This window comes from Danio rerio, chromosome 5 (assembly GCF_052040795.2).
Source record: "Danio rerio strain M-AB ecotype USA chromosome 5, GRCz13ab, whole genome shotgun sequence".
NCBI classification, from domain to species: Eukaryota; Metazoa; Chordata; class Actinopteri; order Cypriniformes; family Danionidae; genus Danio; species Danio rerio.
Genome location: NC_141025.1, coordinates 10,149,971 through 10,170,906, shown reverse-complemented (window position 1 = coordinate 10,170,906; position 20,936 = coordinate 10,149,971). Strand labels below are relative to the sequence as shown.

Genomic DNA, 20,936 nt, shown 5'->3' with positions numbered 1-20,936 from the left:
AACTAAAACAATTAAATATATATATCATGATGTGATGTGCTTATTTTGTTGTTTAAAAACTAAAACAATTAAATTTACCGAATTGACTTTAATCACACTTTTTTAACACAATTTTTTTTACTATTAATAAAACCTTAACTAAGATGTGTAGCTCAATAAACTCCCAATTTGTTACTGATTATTTGATAGAAAGGTAGTAGTTGGGTTTAGGCATTGGGTAGTAGAACTACTGTAAAACTTTAAATACTTTATACATACTAATAAACAGCCAATATCTTATTAATAGGGAGGCAATAAGCCAATAGTTAATTGTGGGAACTGGTACATGAACTAAAATATTGATATCACTTTATATGCATATAAAGCACATTCAATTCAAGTAATCAATCATGCAATTAACTGATTAAGTATAATGTTTGGTCATGGTCTCTGCTTTCTTATAAATAGACACAGTTACTGACCAATAGGACTAGAGGTATTGATTTTATAAACAATATTTAAGACACAACAACCTGTTTTACATTAGTTTTTCATCTTATATAATGTAATTTAAAACCAAAATGCACAGTACTGAATACATAAACTATATTGATCTTTGTATCAGTCCAAATCACTCTTTCTTGCTTTTCCTCTTTGATCTAAAGCAGCAGCGCATGATGAAGAATTTGGCCATTTTAAAGCAGATGTAGAGGACTAGAGTCAGGACAGTGGTAAGAAAAGCGAACACATCCAGACAGTGGTACTGATACCAGGTCAGGTTGTGGGCCTCCACACGCAGGTGTTTTGCACCTTTATTGCGCATGACGAACTCAATCCAGAACACAGACTCATCTAAAGGCTTCATTGGTCTGTCGTGATGAATCCTGGACAAACGCATTGCATTCTCTTTATACCTGCGGAGATGAAGAGAAATGCTGTAATAATTTGCATACTGTTAATATGTGAATATTAATGAAAGTCAACTCACGAGGGGTCATTAATGACAGCATTAAGTCCATCCACCAGGTCTTGAGTCTGCATGCTGTTAAAGTCCATGACAACAGCAGCACCTCTGGTCTTCATATGAACCATATTATCAGGCTGGTCACCAAACAAGGGGATGCCGACCATCGGGACACCATGATATATGGCCTCATATATGCCATTAGTGCCCCCGTGAGTGATGAACGCTCTGGTTTTGGGGTGACCTGAATCAGGAGACAAACAAAAAAATGTAACAGCAGAGGGCGCTAGAGTTTCATTTAAAAGAACCTAAATGTAGTATTATATCACAAATTCATGGCATTGACTTTCCATTGGATCCAGAGATACATTTATTGGGCAATTATACAAATTCTAACCTCCAGCATGATCATGCTATTAAGCTTACTGAAATGTTAGTGACAATAGCTAAAACACTGTGTTGCTTTGAGATGGAAAACAGACATTGATGTACCAATTGGACTGTGGGTCTCAGACGTCTGCAACTGTGTAGTACTGGAGAAGATCATATTCTTTGAGAGGAAGGAGTGATTTATTTAAATAGATTTGGAATCCATTTTTGATTTATATAAAAACAATACATGATTCGATTTGACAAATATTTCCCCCATTGGTTTGCTGTACCTCCTCCCTTTTTTATCATTATTATTTTATGTATTTTTAATAATGTGTATGTATTACTGTAATTTATTTGTTGCTTAGTTTTGATGTTCTTGAGTTTAGAATTGGCACTCCTTCCAATGTTAACCAGTGTAATGACTTTAAACACTCTGTGAATGATCACATTCAAGTGTCTCCCTCCCAGGTGTGCAACCTTGGGGTACTTTTTGATGTGCAGCTCAGTTTTAACTCACACTTTAAACACTTAAATAAAATAGCCTTCTTTTACCTGCGTAACATTGCGCAGATTAGACCTTTTCTATCACGGCCTGATGCGGAAAGGCTTATCCATGCCTTTATCACGTCACGTCTTGATTTCTATAACTCACTCTTCAGGGGCTTAACAAGCTCTCTGAGACGTTTACAGTATATTCAAAATTCTCCTGCACGGGTTACAGGGTTGGGCATCGTTTGGGGTTATTTTGATACCGGTGCTAAATCGATACTTTTAAAATGGTACCAGTGCCAAATTGGGGCCTGAACCAATAATTTTTAGCCACAAAATTTTTTGACAAAAAAAAAACTATATGTATAGGGCCTATATATTATAATTGAACAATATAAATATATATAAATATATATTTATATAAATATATATAAATATATATTTATAATAAGTTTAAAGTAAGGATCATATTTTATATGGCTCAGTGGCTAAACAACACTTCCATGCATACAATACAAACTCATTCATACACAACAACACAGTCTACATAAGCTTTGCGTGGCTAAAATAGGTTTAAAATCTACCTGTCTAAAAGAAAAGCTTCAGTGGTGTCATCCTTCAGATCGTCATTTGGAACTGCATAACTTCATTTCCCTCCAGCGTGCAAAAGTAACTCTGATATTGATTCAAGGTTAAGAAAGTTTTGATTCTGCATTTTTGGCAGTAGCCCTATTAGAAACAATCTTTCTTTTCATGCATTCAAGCCCACTTTTCTTTCAGAAAGAAGTTCAGGGTGATGCAGAGTTTGCCTAATCTCTCTGTCAGCGGTAGATCCGTGCTTCACGGGTGTGCACGAATGACGTATCAGTTTGCTTAAAGAGGCTGCGCAGAAATTCAAATTCAAATTTCTTGACAGTTAGAGGTGCCTGTCGTATTTGAGTTATTCGTCGGTCCTACAATATTTAATTGGATGAACATATTTTAGTTTTACGCCTTATCGTGAATATGAAAATGCATCTAAATACATCTAGATCATTTACTTTAATCATTACTATTTGAAATACTATTTGAATTGGATGAACTAACTTGGTTGTGATGTATGAGTGTGAGTGAATGTGAGAGTTTATGGGCGTTTCCCAGTACTGGGTTGCAGCTGGAAGGGCATCCGCTGCGTAAAACAGATGCAGGAATAGTTCATTCCGCTGTGGTGACCCCTAATAAATAAAGGACTAAGCCGAAGGAAAATGAGAGAATAAAAATAAATTAAATACAATATATTAAATCTCAAATAATAATACAAACCTAATAAGTCATTCTGAGGCATCCACTCAAAGATTCTAGTGTTTTCACCAAGAGTATCTGGTTTCTCTCCACCGTATCGCCACAAGACCTGTAAAAACATTCACAAAACACTTTTAAAGTTTAATTTTCTTCTTCCAATGAAATGATCAAAATGCAGGGTTCATAATATATAGAAGGAAAATAAATATGTAAGGTAGAACTGTTTCCTTCTGTGGTATCTGTGCCAGTGAGGAGGCGATTGTATTGCTCCTTTCTTTGGTAATGTTGTTTACCATGGATCCCAGTGTGAAGACCACAATCCCATCATCCCCTGAGCTCTGCACAAACTCCTCTAAATCCTACACAAAGAAAGTTCAGTACTTACTCTTACTGCCACAATGAGGTAAACATCAAGCAGGGTCTGACTGGTCATAGGAAGCACCAGGACATTTCCCTGTGGCCTGATGGTCAAAGAATCCAACCCAGGCTCATTCTGAAAACAGACGTTTTTGGAGATTGCGAAATACAGTACATCCCTGCGGCACGTTTTTCTGCAGTTTTTATTGTCGCTGCTGTGTACGCTTTTTGAGATCTCAAATTTCTCTTGCGAGTGCCATTCGCACCTGCTGTTCTCACGTAAACCCACCAGAGGCCGCTGTCGACAGACTGTTTGACAGACTTTTTGACTGACTGAGCGAAAAATCGACTGACTTACCCTCTCGCTTCCCTAAACCCAACCAATTTTATCGATTGACCTGCCCACCCACTTCCTGAAACACAACCATCATGTTTCAAAGGCAATCCAAAAAAAGAAAAGCCCTCATCTGATTTTTTTTTTTACATTTTCAGATTTTACCACATTCTCACCCTGTTATTTACTTGTTTATAATTTTTTTTTGGAATCTGTTTTTGTCTTAAGCCTAGTTCACACTACAGGATTTTAAACATCAGCAGATCGCTGTGCCGTTCACACTACATGACCTGACTTTGTGTCTTTTAATCTCTGGAGTGTTCACACTACGCAACACTCCGTGAACGATCCACAAGAGGGGGTCACACACTACATGATCTGACAACATCTCATTCCCTATCAGTTCATTCAAGCTACCAATCCACAGCCAATGAAATTTTGAGGGAGGAGTCGTCAGAAAAAGCTGAACACTATTGGCTGCTTGTGTGCGGATTACATCACTGACAGTGTTTAAAGCTTTGGAGAAAGCATTTAAAAACATCGTCAAATCAGCTGATTTCTCAGCGGATTAATCACTCGTCTGCAGGTTCCAGTGGATAGATACACAGAGAGTTTTTAATTTTTGTAATTTTATAACTCTTTGAAATAAAACTAACATATTTATAACACCCTGCCGTTTTCTAACTAGCAGTGTATTTCTTTCTGACATTGTTATTTTTTTTATTACAAAACAGTAAAGAACTGAGCATTTCTGCCTTATTTTATATATATTATATTATTATATATTGGTTAAAATGACTGCATGCATGTCTGATACTTTTCACTGTGACTTTAAATATGTGTGCATTTTCTTGCCTAGCAACTTCCTGCTAACATAAACAAAACTTTCTGATGGCAACATCAATTTACATAAAACATCAATTTACTTTAGATATCTTTAAAAACAGCATATTCTGTGCTGTAAAATAGCTCCTGTTTGAAAGTGAAAATGAAAGGCAAGACCTTTAAGTGTTTTAGTATCTTAACTACATATTTATAGGCTGTATTACAAAAAAAAGATTATATTTTAGGGTAATTTAGGGTAATTAAATATGATGCCAGACATTCAAAGCTTAATTTTAATATCTCAATAATAGCTTTGAATGTAAATATGTTGTGACAATATGGCGTTTTATATGAGAACGGTCAGAATGAGCTGTATGGTAATTCTAATAGTTACAGAATTCTAGTTCCACTGTTAATATAGCCTACTCTCATGCCTGTGCTAACGCAGAATGAAGCGAGTGCATCGATGCCCATTCTGACCAATCACAGATGTTTCTGCTGAGCTCCTGAACACACAGGCATTCAGCTCATGCTGATATGCTCTCTCATTGGCTGTAGCTCGTCACTACATCTGACCACACGTGGGGTTGAGTCGGCTGCTCTGAAATATTTAGCATGCTGAATGTTGGATTTCCGTCTGCGAGGTGTCGGCGGCGCGTCAGCGAGCCTCGTTGATGCGTTGTTCAGTAGTTCACACATAAAGAGCGGCGAGCGGCGAGCACCCGCAGATTTCTTCCCGATCACAGCCCGATCTGTCGGTGAGCTCGTTAACTTCCAAATCGGGCTCAAATCAGTCTTAAAATCCTTTCGTGTGAACTAGGCATTACTCGCTTTCTGGAACCGCTCTTCACCGGACTTGAACCCCGCCGCCGTGGTCAACTCCTCTCTGCGTCTCAAGTCCGCCTACGTACGTAGGTAAGCGCGAAAAGGAACAACATCACACCGACCCGTATCGTTTATTTAAAAAATGAAATGCAGCCATACGTACCTCTGGCTACAGAATTCATGGTCTGTAACGTCAGTAGGGCTACATTTTCAGAATGAGCCTGTGTTGAATGAATCTGTGAAACCCTGAATCTTTCTGCCTCTTAACCACCAGTCTTAACTTACTGATCGCTCAGGTGGCCAATAACCTTTTTTTCAATAACTTTCCCAGGAAAAAGCACTGTCCCATCCCGTCCCTGATATTGTAACAGCGTAAATGATCATATGCATTTGTTTATATGGCAAAACATATTTTTTACCAAGAAGGTCCAAACAGATTCCAAAGGCAGATACTGATAAGATCAGGGCCTGGCTAACATGTGGACTTTTTTTTGTTGTGGTCACATGTTGATTGGTCAGTTTGTATGTCTCAGTATTTGGGCTTTGGTCACATTGTCGAGAAAGATACAAAATAGGTATGTGCACGGTACAGCAGTGGGTAGCACAATTGCCTCACAGCAAGAAGGTCGCTGGTTGAAGTCCCGGCTAAGTCAGTTGGCATTTCTGTGTGGAGTTTGCATGTTCTCTCCGTGATCACGTGAGTTTCCTCCAGGAGCTCTTGCTTCCCCCACAAGTCCAAAAACATGTGGTATAAGTGAATCAACACTTAATTGCTCCAAATTAAAATACAACACAATCACATAAAAGCAACGCTCTCCCACATTTTCAGCTATTAAAAGCTATTATTTCCGTGTTTGGCATTAGATTGCAGAAAGATGGTTTGACTAGAAATGCAGTTTTTCACCATCATACTGATAACTTTTTAATCATGCAGCAGAACTACAGTTCGAACCGCTGTAGTTAAAAACCCATTCTTACAATATCAAGCACTACCTCATCTAGTACTGTACTAACAATGGACCCTTTTCACAAGACTGTCAGCATCTTTAATCCTTTAAAGTTTTTAATATTTAGATTTTAAAAAAAGCAACGTATGTATTACTGTATATCATCTTTGCATCAAATTACAAAAATAAATGAATGCTTTTGTGAGGCGTTTAAAATGCAGCGTCTATGGGACAGGACAGTAAATTTGACGTTGCTCTCTCTTCTGGCTGCCGTTTTCAGTCTCACACTATTTTATTCTTTTTTCTGAAAGTCTTGATAACACCATCGTCAAGATCTTCTTTTATTAAATCAGCAAATAGGATTGTAAAAAATTATTTATTGTACTCTCCCATTAACTGCGCTCTAAGTTTAAAAAACTATCATGACTTTGGCTTTTGAAAAACCCGGAAATGTGCAAAGGGTCTATACTCGTAAATTAATTTCAAACAAGTCATTTAATCATACTTGTAGTATAATAATAAATATAATTATTCCTAGAAAAAAAGTTGATGCATGTGACCGTGTTTATCAGTGACTAAATAATATGATCTGTAATTACTGATCCAACACTACCAACTCTGGGAACAAAGGTACATAGTTTGTCACTTTTCATGGAAAAGATGTGAAAGGTAAAGTTTTTGCTGTCATTATCTGTTTTGTTAGCTCTTATCTAGACTGGATACCAAAGTTGGTATCTCAAAGTTACAATACAAGGCAGAAATCATCACTACACACAGCACCGGTGTGGTGTGGCTTAACTTACAGTGTGTGTGTGTGTGTGTGTGTGTGTGTGTGTGTGTGTGTGTGTGTGTGTGTGTGTGTGTGAAAACTGGAATTTTTATTACTTGTATTTCGTTATGTACTTACAACTAAAAAAGCATCATTCCCTCATAGCAAACTAACAGTAAGGGGCGTGTGGTTAAGAATATTATGGCTAAAGCATCAAACTGACGTCAACAGAGAAGCACAGCCACTGCAAACGTGGAAGCAAATGGTCAGATTTTAACATTTATTACAGTCGATTAACTTGTACGCATTTATCATCACCTAAAGACTAACAATTAACATGCAAAATAAACACTTAAATTCTTGATTTTACACAGACATAAGGCTCCTTCACACCGGGGCGCTTTTCATTTGCGTTTATCGTCAGTTAGGGCCAGTTGGTATTTCTGTGTGGAGTTTGCATGTTCTTAAGTATATCTTACTTAGGGCCCTATCATACACCCGGTGCAATGCGGTGCAAGGCGTGACACAAATGTTGTTTGCTAGTTTCAGCTCGGCGCTTGAAGTTTTGAGCCACGCTGTTTAAACAGCAAATGCATTTGGGCTCACATGTGCGCCCATAGGCGTTCTGGTCTTAAAAAGGAGGGGTGTTGAGGCGCATTGCTGGCGCGTTGCTATTTTGAGGAACTATAATAGGCTGCACAATAGACCGGATCAAAGCAGGCCTATAATTCATCGTGGAGCGCGTTAGTCGTGCGTCTTACTTAAACATTGCTTAATAGCCTACACATAGGGTGTATAAGCAAATATATTTACAATGAAAAAAAATAAAGGATTAAAATATTACAACAATTATAATTTTGTAGCCTACATAAATATAAAAAACACTGTCTCCATGCCTTCTTCATCTCGGGGGGCTTTTAAGTTTATTCATGACAATTTGCTTTTGTATAATGTTATTATTATTAGCAGTATTATTTATTATATCCATATTTATATTTGTTTTATTAAAAACAAGCTTAGATTTGCCCACCTGCAGGTTTTAGACCATATGGGGCACAGCATGTGTATTTGGATGTAACTCAGGTTTTTGAGCACACTTCATTATTATTGTTCATTTATTCGTTTGCTGGAAATTATAACTGAATTCAGAAATAGTTTTGAAGCAAATCTTTGGGCTTAACAAACGAAATTAATTATGTATAGGCTAATGGATGTCTGTGCGTACAAAACGTTTCCCTATCCACCAAAGTGAGAGTGATAGTGAAAGTAAATAATGAGGCTCATCTCTCATTCTCGCGCTGCAGATGCTCTCTTTAACTGTTTTCTCTCTAGTGAAGAGTTTAGTTTTGCCACTTACAAAGCCTGGCATGTAAATAGCAAATGCGCTATGGTGCGACGCATCTGACTCTTAAAGGGAATGGGAGACGAGACTCTGATTGGTTTATTCTCAAAACACACCTATAACATATTAAGAGAATAAGCTCAACCCTGTGAAACCATGCGCCACGACGCAAAGTGTAATTTTCCGTCCTTAAAATAGCAAAAGTGGATTCTAACACACCCATAATGCTTTTGCACCCTGTGCTTTGCACTTTGCGCATGGATCGTCAAAATAGAGCCCTGTTATGATTTATGTTTTTTTTCTGTATTTTTTTTCACCCACCTCTCCGTTTGCTCAACCCTTAGGTTTCTTATTGGTTTATTATTCTGTCTATCATCATTATGACGTTCTCCGGTTCCACCAATCCCAGGACGAGCCGCAAGGATTTAAAGCCCTGACAGACCAGTGTGTGTGTGCGCTCTGCCTTTGCGTACTCTTTGTGCTCCACACAATTTGTTTGTGCAAATGCTTCATCCATTTAGTGATTTATCTCAGTTACTGTGGTAATTCGAGTTTGCTTGTGTCGTAAATTTTGACTTATCAATTAGAAATTATCAGACCAGAGGTTTTTAATATCAGAAAATAGACTTTATTCTCCATAATAAAGCCGAGAAAGAGCAGAGCAGACCCCAGAGCATTCTGAAGTCTCTCCTGGACACCTTCCAAAGTCTCTCCTGCTCCTTCTGAAGTATCTGTGTTTGTTACAATTTTTATACAGGATTATTTGACACACCCCTAAGTCTCTTTTTAACTCTTGACCATTTTTGAATAGGTTTCTAGTCTAAGGGGTCCTGCTATTCTTGGCTCTCAGCCCACTAGCTCATGTCAACAGAGATGTTACAGGTCTGTGTCAGCAACTGTTTTGACACCAAAGTTCTCTCTCCATAGATGCAACTTATGCAAAGGAACTAAGTGTTTACATACATTGTCATGATAGGATAATAACTTGATAATATGTTACTCATTCTAACTTCTGACACATATAGCTTCATAGAAGTATTTAACATATATGATCAGTGCTTTACATATTCAGTTATTCTACAAAATCAGTCACTCAGCCTTCTCCTAGTGTTGCTCCTGTGCAGGCATTCTCATCTTACACAGACATATCACTGTATTTTTAACACACGCTGGCATGTTTGCTGCAAACACTACATACATTTTGTGAAGAGAAAATTAACTGCTTTACACTTAGAAAATACTTCACACTGAGAGAATAGAAATCTTCTTCACTTGTTGAACTTCATTGGCTTTAAGTAACATAATATGATGGTTGTTGTGTGATTCTAAACTAAGCTTTGACGGATTTATCCGGTTTGTTTTGTTTTAGTTTAGATTGATGTTTTGTTAGATTAGTTTGAGTGTTTTGCCACCCGTGTATTTTTGAGTTTTGTAGTTTAATTAGTTTAGTTCGGGTGTCGTATACACTGAAGATCTCGGTTTTTATTTGTGTTTCTTTTTGACGCCTAGTTTAGACTTTATATTTAAGGATTGTTTTGTTTTGTTAATTTCTTTGATTTGGCTTACACTCGTTGTTTTTGTTTAAAGATAATAATTATAAATGTTTATTTCTTTTTTTCCCCAGTTATTATGGTTACATGTTTCAATTATTGAGTAAAAAGCCTAAATAAAAGTAAATGATCCTTGCCTCATTCTTGATCTGTCGCACACATTACACCTGTCTCACTTAAATGTTACAGCATCCCACTTTAACATCATAAACACGTAACAAGCCCATAGAGTTCAACAGAAAAAAGAAACTCAGTCATGTTTGAAACAAGTGGAGGAGGAGTAAATGGAGATAAGATCTTTTTGGGTGACCTATGAGTTTAAAAGCAGAGGTGCACCTTGGGTAATGGCTTGGCAGGGGTGCAATGAATCCCTCCGATGAATTTAAAGTTGGGTAGGAATGGCCGCGGAAACTCAAAATCCCAGTAGGTTCTGATTAACCAGATATCGGCTTTACCCATCATCTCACAATAGGAAGTAGGTCGCCCTGCAATGAAAGAACATCTTAAAAAAAATACAGAGATTCTTTATAGGTAGTTTGATCTTTAACTCACCTAAATATTCAGTGTAGTAGTTGTCAATTGTTTTCCACAGACTACTAGCCAGAGCATCTTGAGAGAGGTAGAACAGCATATTGAGGATTCGCTCTGAAAAGCTCATCTTGTCAGTAAGTTTGCTTATGGCTCCAGGAACATATGATGGTGGAGCTGGTATCTGACCACACATGCGCTCCATAGTGTGAGCAATGGAGAATCTTAATGTGTAAACCAAGGGAATGTCCAGCTTTTCAGCTAACACCTCACTGCATGGAAAAATCGGATCAGCCAGCATGACATCAAACTTCTCTTGCAGCAATTTGTCCATCAGTTCTAGGGATTTCAGAGCACCGTTGCAGTAAGCAAGACACAGTTGTTGATCTTTAGAAATAAGCTGGTATAATCTGATATGAATTTGCAGCAAGTTTAACCGATCCATCTCATACATGGAGAAATGTAAGAAATCATTTAAGGAATCTTGCATGTCCTGTGTAGATTTGGACACGCTGAAGTTCTGGTAGGAGAAGCGATCTGATTCTTTTTCATGCATGAAGATTGAAGCATCAGGAACCAACACTGTAACATTGTGTCCCCTGTCAATCAACGTTTCCAAAACAATCTTCAGATTAATCCAGTGGCTGCCCTCAGTAAACCAAACCAAAACATTCCCACATTCTCCAGCGCTGAACGCAGTGAGAAGAGCAAGAACACACACTACGAGTCTCATGTTTGTCAGCAATACTGTAGGTTGTGTGTTTATTGAGTGTCCTGCAACCATATAAAATGTACTGTATAATTATTAACCAAGAAGAGCAAAGTCAAAGTTAATTAATAACTGTTCAGGTAAAAGGTATACAGCATATACATCTAAGTATTTTAAAGGTGCCATGTAGAGCATTGATTCAATATGTTAAATTGTTCTCTGATGTCTACATAGTACAGTAGGTATGTGGTTTAGATAAAATCCAGCCTTAATGCATATCAGTGGGATAATAATACATACACTCTTAATAAATATACACGGACAAACCCAACCACAGAGTTAAAGCTGAGTAATTTAATTTAAAGATTTAAAGCAGTGGTTGGGTTTGCCCATATTTTACCCAAATTCATAGTTTAAACAACCCAGCATTTATAGTGTGCATTCATCAACATCTAAAAAAACTGGGTTGTTTTAACCCAATGTTGGGTCAAATATGGACCAACCAAATGTTTTTTATTTTAACTAAATTTACATTAAAGTTTTTTATCCCATGGTTGGGTTTGTCCATATTTAACTCAAAGTTGGGTTGTAACAACCCAGCATTTTTAAGTAGTGTACCAAAGATTTAAACATCATCTATTTCTGTTTAAAAAAAAGCATTCTTCCTCTAATCCAAAACATTCAAACTCTTCTTGCTTAGAGTTAAAGCTGAGTTACAAAATGACATTTAAAGATTTAACCCAGTGTTTGGATTTCTTCAACAACCCAACATTTTTACAGTGTATTCATCAACATCTAAATAAAATGACACTACTCAAAAACAAAAACAAAATTGGGTCAAATATGGACAAATCCAATGTTGGGTTAATTTTTTCAATTAAATTTACATTAGTTTTTAGGGTGTCACGGTGGTGCAGTGGGTAGCATGATCGCCTCGCAGCAAGAAGATCACTGGTTTGAGCCCCGGCTGGGTCAGTTGAATTTTCTGTGTGGAGTTTGCATGTTCTCCCCGTGTTCGCAAAGGTTTCCTTTGGGTGCTCTGGTTTCCCCCACAGTCCCAACGTTGACAAAACATGGACAAACCCAATGTTCAGTTCTTTTCTTTATTTATTTAATTTACTTTATAGTTTTTAATCCCATGGTTGGGTTTGTCCATATTTGACCCAATGTTGGTACCACCATTTATTTCTCTTTATTAAAAAAAAAAAGTATATTCAAAGGATCCCACTCTTCCTCTAATCCAAAACATTCACACTCTTCCTCCTCTGTGACTTACAGCATGTTGCTTAGAGTTAAAGCTGAGTTACAAAAACTAAATTTAAAGATTTAACCCAGTGGTCGGGTTTGTCCAACAAACCAGCATTTTTACAAAGTATTAATCCAAAAACTAAAAAAAATACAATACACAAACAGAAAAAATGCTGGATTGCTTAAACCCAATGTTGGGTCAATTTTGGGCAAACCCAATGTTTGAAGAATTTTTCAATAAAATTTACATCACAGTTTTAATCCCACTGTTGGGTTTGTCCATATTTGACCCAGCATAGGGTTGAAAAACAACCCATGATTTTTTAAGAGTGCACCGAACATTTAAACGCCATCTGATACTGTTTATTTAAAGGAAAGTATATTCAGAGGATGCCACTCTTCTAATTCAAAACATTCTCTCTCTTCCTCCTCTGCCAGTTACATCATGTTGCTTAGAGTTAAAGCTGAGTTACAAAACTTACATTTAAAGATTTAACCCAGTGGTCAGGTTTGTCTAACAACCCAGCATTTTTAGATTGTATTCATCAACATCTAAATAAAATGACAATATACAAACACAAAAAACGCTGGGCTGTTTTAACCCAAAGTTTGGTCAAATATGGAAAAACTCAATGTACATAAGGTTCTTTTTTTAAATGTAATTTACATTACAGTTTTTATCCCATGCTAGGGTTTGTCCATATTTGACCCAACATTTTTTTAAAGTGTAGTACCAAAGAAATAACACCATCGATTTCTGTTTATTTAAAAAAAAAAAAAAGAAGTATATTCAAAGGATCCCACTCTTCCTCTAATCCAAAACATTCACACTCTTCCTCCTCTGTGACTTACAGCAAGTTGCTTAGAGTTAAAGCTGAGTTACAAAACTTACATTTAAAGATTTAACCCAGTGGTCGGGTTTGTCCAACAACCCAACATTTTAAGACTGTATTCATCAACATCTAAAACAAATTACAATACACAAAAAATGCTGGGTTGTTTTAACCCAACATTGGGTCAAACATGGACAAACCTAATGTTGGGTTAATTTTTTTAATTAAATTTACATTATAGTTTTTATCCCACAGTTGGGTTTGTCCATATAGGACCCAGCATTGGGTTAAAACAACCCAGCGTTTTTCTAGAGTGTACCAAGCATTTAAACACCATCTATTTCTCTTTTAAATAAAAGTATATTTAGAGGATCTCACTCGCCCTCTAATCCAAAACATTCACACTCTTCCTCCTCTGCCAGTTACAGCATGTTGCTTAGAGTTACAAAACTTACATTTAAAGATTTATCCCAGTGGTCAGGTTTGTCTAACAACCCAGCATTTTTAGAGTGTATTCATCAACATCTAAATAAAATGACAATACACAAACACAAAAATGCTGGGTTATTTTAACCCAGAGTTTGGTCAAAGAAGGAAAAACTCAATGTACATAGGGTTCTTTTTTTATGTAATTTACAACACAGTTTTTATCCCATGCTTGGGTTTGTCCATATTTGACCCAGCATTGGGTGAAAACAACCCAACATTTATTTAGATTGTAGTACCAAAGATTTAACACCATCGATTTCTGTTTATTTAAAACAAATAAATAAAGTATATTCAAAGGATCCCACTCTTCCTCTAATCCAAAACATGCACTCTTCTTGCTTGGAACTGAGTTACAAAAATTACATTTAAAGATTTTACCCAGTGGTTGAGTTTGTCCAACAACCGAGCATTTTAGAGTGTATTACTTAACATAAAAAAAAATTACAACACACAAAAAATGCTGTGTTGTTTTAACCCAACATTGGGTCAAACATTGAAAAATCTAATATTGGGTTAATTTTTTCAGTTAAATTTACATTATAGTTTTTATCCCACAGTTTGTCCATATTTGATCCAGCATTGGGTTAAAACAACCCAGCATTTTTCTAGAGTGCATTTAGGCACCATCTATTTCTCTTTAAAAAAAGAGTTACAGCATGTTGCTTAGAGTTAGAGCTGAGTTACAAAACTTACATTTAAAGATTTATCCCAGTGGTCAGGTTTGTCCATAAACCCAGCATTTTTAGAGTGTACTCATCAACATCTAAATAAAATGCACGTAAAAAATGGGTTGACTTTTCAACCCAACATAGATCAAACATGGACAAACCTAACATTGGGTTACAATTTTTAAAAATAATGTACATTACGGTTTTTATCCCAGTGTTCGGTTTGGTCCAACAACCCAGTATTTTTAAAGTGTATTCACAAACATCTTTAAAAAATTACACTACACACAAAAAAAAAGCTGGGTTGTTTTAACATTGGGTCAAATATGGACAAACCCAATGTTGGGTTAATTTCTTTAAATTTAATTTACATCACAGTTTTAATCCCACAGTTCGGTTTGCCCATATTTGACTCATCATTGGGTTAAAACAACCCAGCATTTTTTTAGAATGTACCAAACATTTAAACACCATCTATTGCTGTTTATTTAAAGGAAAGTATATTCCGAGGATCCCACTCTTCTTCTAATCCAAAACATTCACACTCTTCCTCCTCTGCGAGTTACAGCATGTTGCTTTTTGAAGTATAGATTTGCCTAATCTGATTACAGATCATTGGATTGTCAGTGTGCCATAAAACAGTGCTCTAGAGGAGAGAGACGCTGTCCAGCCAACAAAAGACGACCGTCCAGCCAGCAATGCACCTGCCTGCACTCTTAACCAGCTCTCCTGTCTCGCAAAGATAACACTTTCTACCCTCTCTTCCAGCTTTTTTTTTTTCTTTTTCGGTGGGAGGGGGGCAAATATAGGGATTTATGACCCTTCTAGCCACCCCCCCACCTTTTTTTTGGAGACGGGCTCAGACAGAGTGGGAAAAAATTTAGCATGCAGCATGTGAATTGGTTTAGACGTATAAAGAGATCAGGGCTAATCGGTTGGCACCAGAGACACTTGTGCATTCAGCCTGGTTTTCGGGGAGGGCAGCGGAGCGCGGGTGTGAATGCATGTGAGAGACGGAGGGAGGGAGAAGCCCATGATCTGCTCCATTGTGATAACAGATTTAGGCAGAGTGTGGGGTTTCGATAAGGAAAAGCACACTCAATAGAAGATTAGCCGCATACTTGGAGTAGAACAGTGAAGGAGAGGAGGACACTTGGAGAGAAGAGGAGATGCGGGGATGCGTTAGTCATGCTGAAATAGATTCTGCTTATTATTATTTGTTATTAATTGCGCTCTTTGCATCACTTTGACACTTTGCTTTAAATATCAGTTGCTGTGTAACAACATGACTCGTGCATGAGCATTTGGCTCGGTGCATTATTGAAGAAAAATAAGTGCGTTAAATGTTGACAAATATTTGACTGGATGGATTCAGTGTCAGAGTTGTGATTGTGCTCATATGTGAGTTTCAGTTAAATCGGTCAAATTTAGTGCAAAATATGGATTGTTTCTTTGCATGTACTATAATGAGGACAAAATGTTGCAGAATTTACTTTGAAAAATATTTAATTTAGAAAACACAATTAATTATGATCTTTTCACCGCTTTGACGTTTGATCTATACAGCTGAAGTGAAAATAATTAGCCCCCTTTTAATATATATTTTTTAAAATATATTTGCCAAATGATGTTTAACAGAGCAAGGAAATTTTCACAGTGTCTAATAATGTATTTTTCTTCTGAAGAAAGTCTCATTTATTTTATTTTGGCTAGAATAAAAGCAGTTTTTAATATTTTTTTAAAACCATTTTAAGCTAAAAATTATTAGCCTCTTTAAGCTATTTTTTTCCGATAGTCTACAGAACAAACCATCGCTATACAATAACTTGCCTAATTACCCTAACCTGCCTAGTTAACCTAATTAACCTAGCTAAGCCTTTAAATGTCACTTTAAACTGTATAGAAGTGTATGTATTTATTATACATACATATACACACACACACACATATATATATATATATAGACACACAGTTGAAGTCAGAATTATTAGCCCCCTTCAAATTTACGAATATATTTAAATATTTTCCAAATGATGTTTAACAGAGCAAGGAAATTTTCACAGTATGTCTGATAATATTTTATCTTCTGGAAACAATCTAATTTGTTTTATTTTAGCTAGAATAAAAACAGTTTTATGATTAACACTATTTTGGGGACAAAATTATTAGCCCCTTTAAGCTATATTTTTTTCTCGACAATCTACAGAACAAACAATCGTTATCCAGTAACTAGCCGAATTACCCTAACCTGTCTAGTTAACCTAATTAACCTAGTTAAGCCTTTAAATGTCACTTTAAGCTGTAGAGAAGTGTCTTGAAAAATATCTAGTCAAATATTATTTACTGTCATCATGGCAAAGATAAAATAATGGCTAATAATACAGTAACATTATATAAGCAGTTGAAAATGACTACTAAACTATTTAAACTATTAAAAATGACTCAATATTGGTGGTTTATGCAAGTGTCCTGTATTAATGCTAAATAATATTAATCATATTCATACATCAAACATTGCAATAATATAGTAACATTCATTCATTCATTTTCCTTTGGCTTAGTTCCTTTTTTATCAGCTCGACAAAGCGGAATGAACCACCAACTATCCCAGCATATGCTTTATGCAGCGGATGCATTTCCAGCCACAATCCAGTACTGGGAAACACCCCACACCCATTTACACACACACTCATACACAACAGCCAATTTTGTTTACCCAGTTCACCTACAGCGCATGTGTTTGGACTGTGGGGGAAACCAGAGCAGATGGAGGAAACCCACACCAACATACAAACTCCACACAGAAATGCCAATCGGTCCAGCCAGGACTCGAATCAGCGACCTTCTTGCTGTGAGGACACAGTGCTCACCACTGAGCCACTGTGCCACCTAATATAGTAACAATATGCAATAATATAGCTACAGTGTGAAACAAATAATACAAAAATCAGCTTCAGCTGTGCAACAATACAGTAAATATGCTTTTGTTTGACAACAGAGGCTTACGTATGCACACATTCAAGGTTATGATGCATAGTGTGTGTTGTTTGAACACCGGCCCTAAACTGGAAGGGATCGTGTAAATAAGCATTAGTTGCCATTCACACACTCGCCAGATGAGCTTTGCTTTTCTGTGTTTGGTTTTAGGATCACGACGTTGGCTTTTTTGTGTTTGCAGCAGTGATTGTGTGTTGTGTTAAATGGTGATTAGTACAGAGGGCGGTCAGCTGCTGGCTAAAAGTGCAACAAACAGCTGCCCACAAACAAAGTCTTTTTTTCTGTGGTGAAGATATTAACACAGCTAATTTAAGCTGTAACAGAATTTAAATTACCAAATTAAATTAATCAAATTAATTATTTAATTTATTTTTAAGGTCAATATGCTGTACAGTTGAAGCCATCCTATGAAATTAGATTTTTTTCATAGTGCTGTTTACACAACACAACAATTTTAATAACCTCTAATTTTTTTTTTTTTTTGTCGTTGCCATGATGACAGTACAAAATAGTTTACAAGACATTTGTGTTCTGCTTACAGTTCAATTTAAAAGCTTAACTAGGTTAACTAGGCAAGTCAGGTTAATTAGTCATGGACAACCGGCTTGTTCTGCAGCCAACTGAAAATAACAATTTATTAAGAGAGCTAATAATATTGACCTTAATATATAAGATTTACCTTTATTTATTCCAGCCAAACTAATAGGAAACACTGTGACAAAATTCCCTGCTCTTGGACATCACTTCAGAATTTATTTGGAAAAACACTTACATTTAACATGAGGGCTGATCATTTTGTCATAGCTGTATATTTAGACTAAACCATGTTCAATTGCAGTTTTTTTTTTTTCACAGTTCAAAACAAAAAAGGAGGGTTTGAAGCATTAACTCTGCAAAAAAATGTCTTGTTTCTAGTGCAAATACCTAAAAATATTTAAAGCAAGCATCATTTTCTAGACAAGCAAAAGATATTGTTTTGTTTCCAGAAATAATTCGAAAAAATGAAGTGAGTTTTTTCCTAAAACAAGCAAAATATTCAAGTTTTGGCTTTGAAATAAGATTACTTTTCTTACCCCGTTGGCAGATTATTTTGTTTGTTTTAAGGAAAAACTCATTTAATTTTGGAATTTTATTTCTAAAATCAAGGCAATATTTTGTACTTGTCCTTGTCCTAAAATCCTTCTCGATTTAAGACTTTGATATTTGGACTATCAGACAAAGAGAAAACCTCCAAGAAAATATATATATTTTTTGCAGTGAAAACAAAAGCGCAATATTTATTTTCTGATTCTAATAAATGGCCCCTTGGTTTCATTACTTTATGTAAAATATTTGTATGTGTGTGTGTGTGTTTGTTAGGTTTTAGGGCTAAATATGAGTGTGTGTATAAATGAGTGTGTGGATGTTTCCCAGAGATGGGTTGCGGCTGAAAGGGCATCCGCTGCGTAAAAACTTGCTGGATAAGTTGGTGGTTCATTCCGCTGTGGCGACCCCAGATTAATAAAGGGACTAAGCCGACAAGAAAATGAATGAATGAATGAATGAATGAATAAATGAATGAATGAAAACATCTGAATGTTCCTAACAGGTTCAGTGAAATTACTTCAGTAAAAAAATTATTTTCCCCTATGTAATCTGCACATTAATAATAACATTTTCCCTGTTAAATATTCAATTACAGATAAAACTCTATTTTATTAGATGCACATTTTAAAATAGACTAAAGCAATGTTCATGTGCAGTGTATTTTATTCTCAGCTCAATACAAAACAAGCATCAAAAACAAAAAAAGGCCAAAATATTTTGTTCTGATTCTTCTTAAAATCAAAAATTTTAACCAGGATTCTCACTCACACACACACACACACACACACACACACACACACACACACACACACACACACACACACACACACACACACACACACACACACACACACACACACACACACACACACACACACACACACACACACAAACACACATACACACACAGTTAACTGGCATAAAATTTGATTCAAAATAAAATTTAAAAATATTTTTTTAATTAAAAAAAGTGTACGTTCATGCCGTTTTTTATGATTACATAAAAACATCTTATAAAATATATTTCAATATTAATTCAGATTATTTTATTTGATAATATAAAATAGTGATTATTGGAATAATCTTAAGAGTACAAACATACTGTAGTACTTTATATTGTTATTATATCTTACATATATATGTAAATTTGAACTACATAAATCTACATTTACTGATTTACACACACACACACACACACACACACACACACACACACACACACACACACACACACACACACACACACACACACACACACACACACACACACACACACACACACACACACAGTTAACTGGCATAAAATTTGATTCAAAATAAAGTAAATGGTCCCTAGGTTTCATTACTTCATGCTAAATATTTGTGTGTGTGTGTGTGTGTGTGTGTGTGTGTGTGTGTGTGTGTGTGTGTGTGTTTGTTTGTTTGTTAGGTTTTAGGGTAAAATATAAAAACATCTGAATGTCTTAACATGAAAAAAAATTCATCTATCAAATCTGCAAATTAGTCATCAGTTTTAAAATATTCAGATAAAAATCAAATTAAGGGAAATCCTAAGACTTCATTTTAATAGATGTACAGTTTAATAGATGCTCTGTATTGTTTGATCTCTGTGCACCTGACTGGTCATTGACGAGCGTGGATTTTGACTCCAGGATGACCTCTGGACCAAAAGTTAAGCTGTGTCCACAATCCCCTCTCCTATGTGGCCTGGACACTTGCAGAGGTCATCGCTGTGGTCAAACAGCGCGCAAACAGACCGTTATCTGACCACGGCATATAAAAGCCAATCAGAATCTTCAAAGCACACCAAACACATGCACACTAATTCACACAAAACAGTCAATTCACAGATTGTCCGAAAGGGCTTTTTAAAACCTTTTATTATCAAACGGACTAATAAATTAAATACAATAAATAATCATTTTCAGGTAACACAATTATCTGATAGGAACGAAAAGATTCTACAACTCGAATGACGAATGCGCAAAAATAATCTTTGGCAAAACACGTTTTATATTTGTTAACGCAGAGCAGTTTAAACAGTGACAACATTTCCATTTAATAAATTACAATTTAATGTACAACTGAGCTGAATCCACATTCATAACATAAATATTAAATAAAAACTTTCCCACATAAATTATAAATTCAAATCTGAGGTCGCCTTCAACCTCAAACAAAACATTCTTGAGCGTTCAGGAAATTAAATCTGATGATGGCAAGACACTGCAGCCAAAAACACCTTTTATTATACACCGGTTAATGTTGGACTTTCATAAAGTGCTTTTATTTTTAAGTCTATTGTTAAGAAAATACACTCTAAAGTTTTTCTTTTGTCATA

General features: G+C 36.0%; 1 protein-coding gene across 3 annotated transcripts; it reads right to left on the bottom strand.

Moving 5' to 3' along the window:
* Positions 1 to 331: 331 nt before the first annotated feature.
* Positions 332 to 13,028, bottom strand: LOC571561 (UDP-glucuronosyltransferase 2A1). Of its 3 annotated transcripts, none has more exons than XM_087253228.1 (6): positions 10,590 to 13,028; positions 10,374 to 10,522; positions 3,310 to 3,447; positions 3,110 to 3,197; positions 968 to 1,187; positions 332 to 893 (listed from the first exon to the last, which is right to left on the bottom strand). In XM_087253228.1, the coding sequence occupies exons 1-6, from the start codon at positions 11,347 to 11,349 to the stop codon at positions 611 to 613; spliced, it is 1,638 nt and encodes a 545-aa protein (XP_087109354.1). In that variant the 5' UTR covers positions 11,350 to 13,028; the 3' UTR covers positions 332 to 610. The 3 variants fall into 3 exon arrangements, with proteins under 3 accessions (XP_087109354.1, XP_087109352.1, XP_087109353.1); XM_087253226.1 differs by having other exon boundaries at positions 3,382 to 3,447; XM_087253227.1 differs by lacking the exon at positions 3,310 to 3,447.
* Positions 13,029 to 20,936: the final 7,908 nt, after the last annotated feature.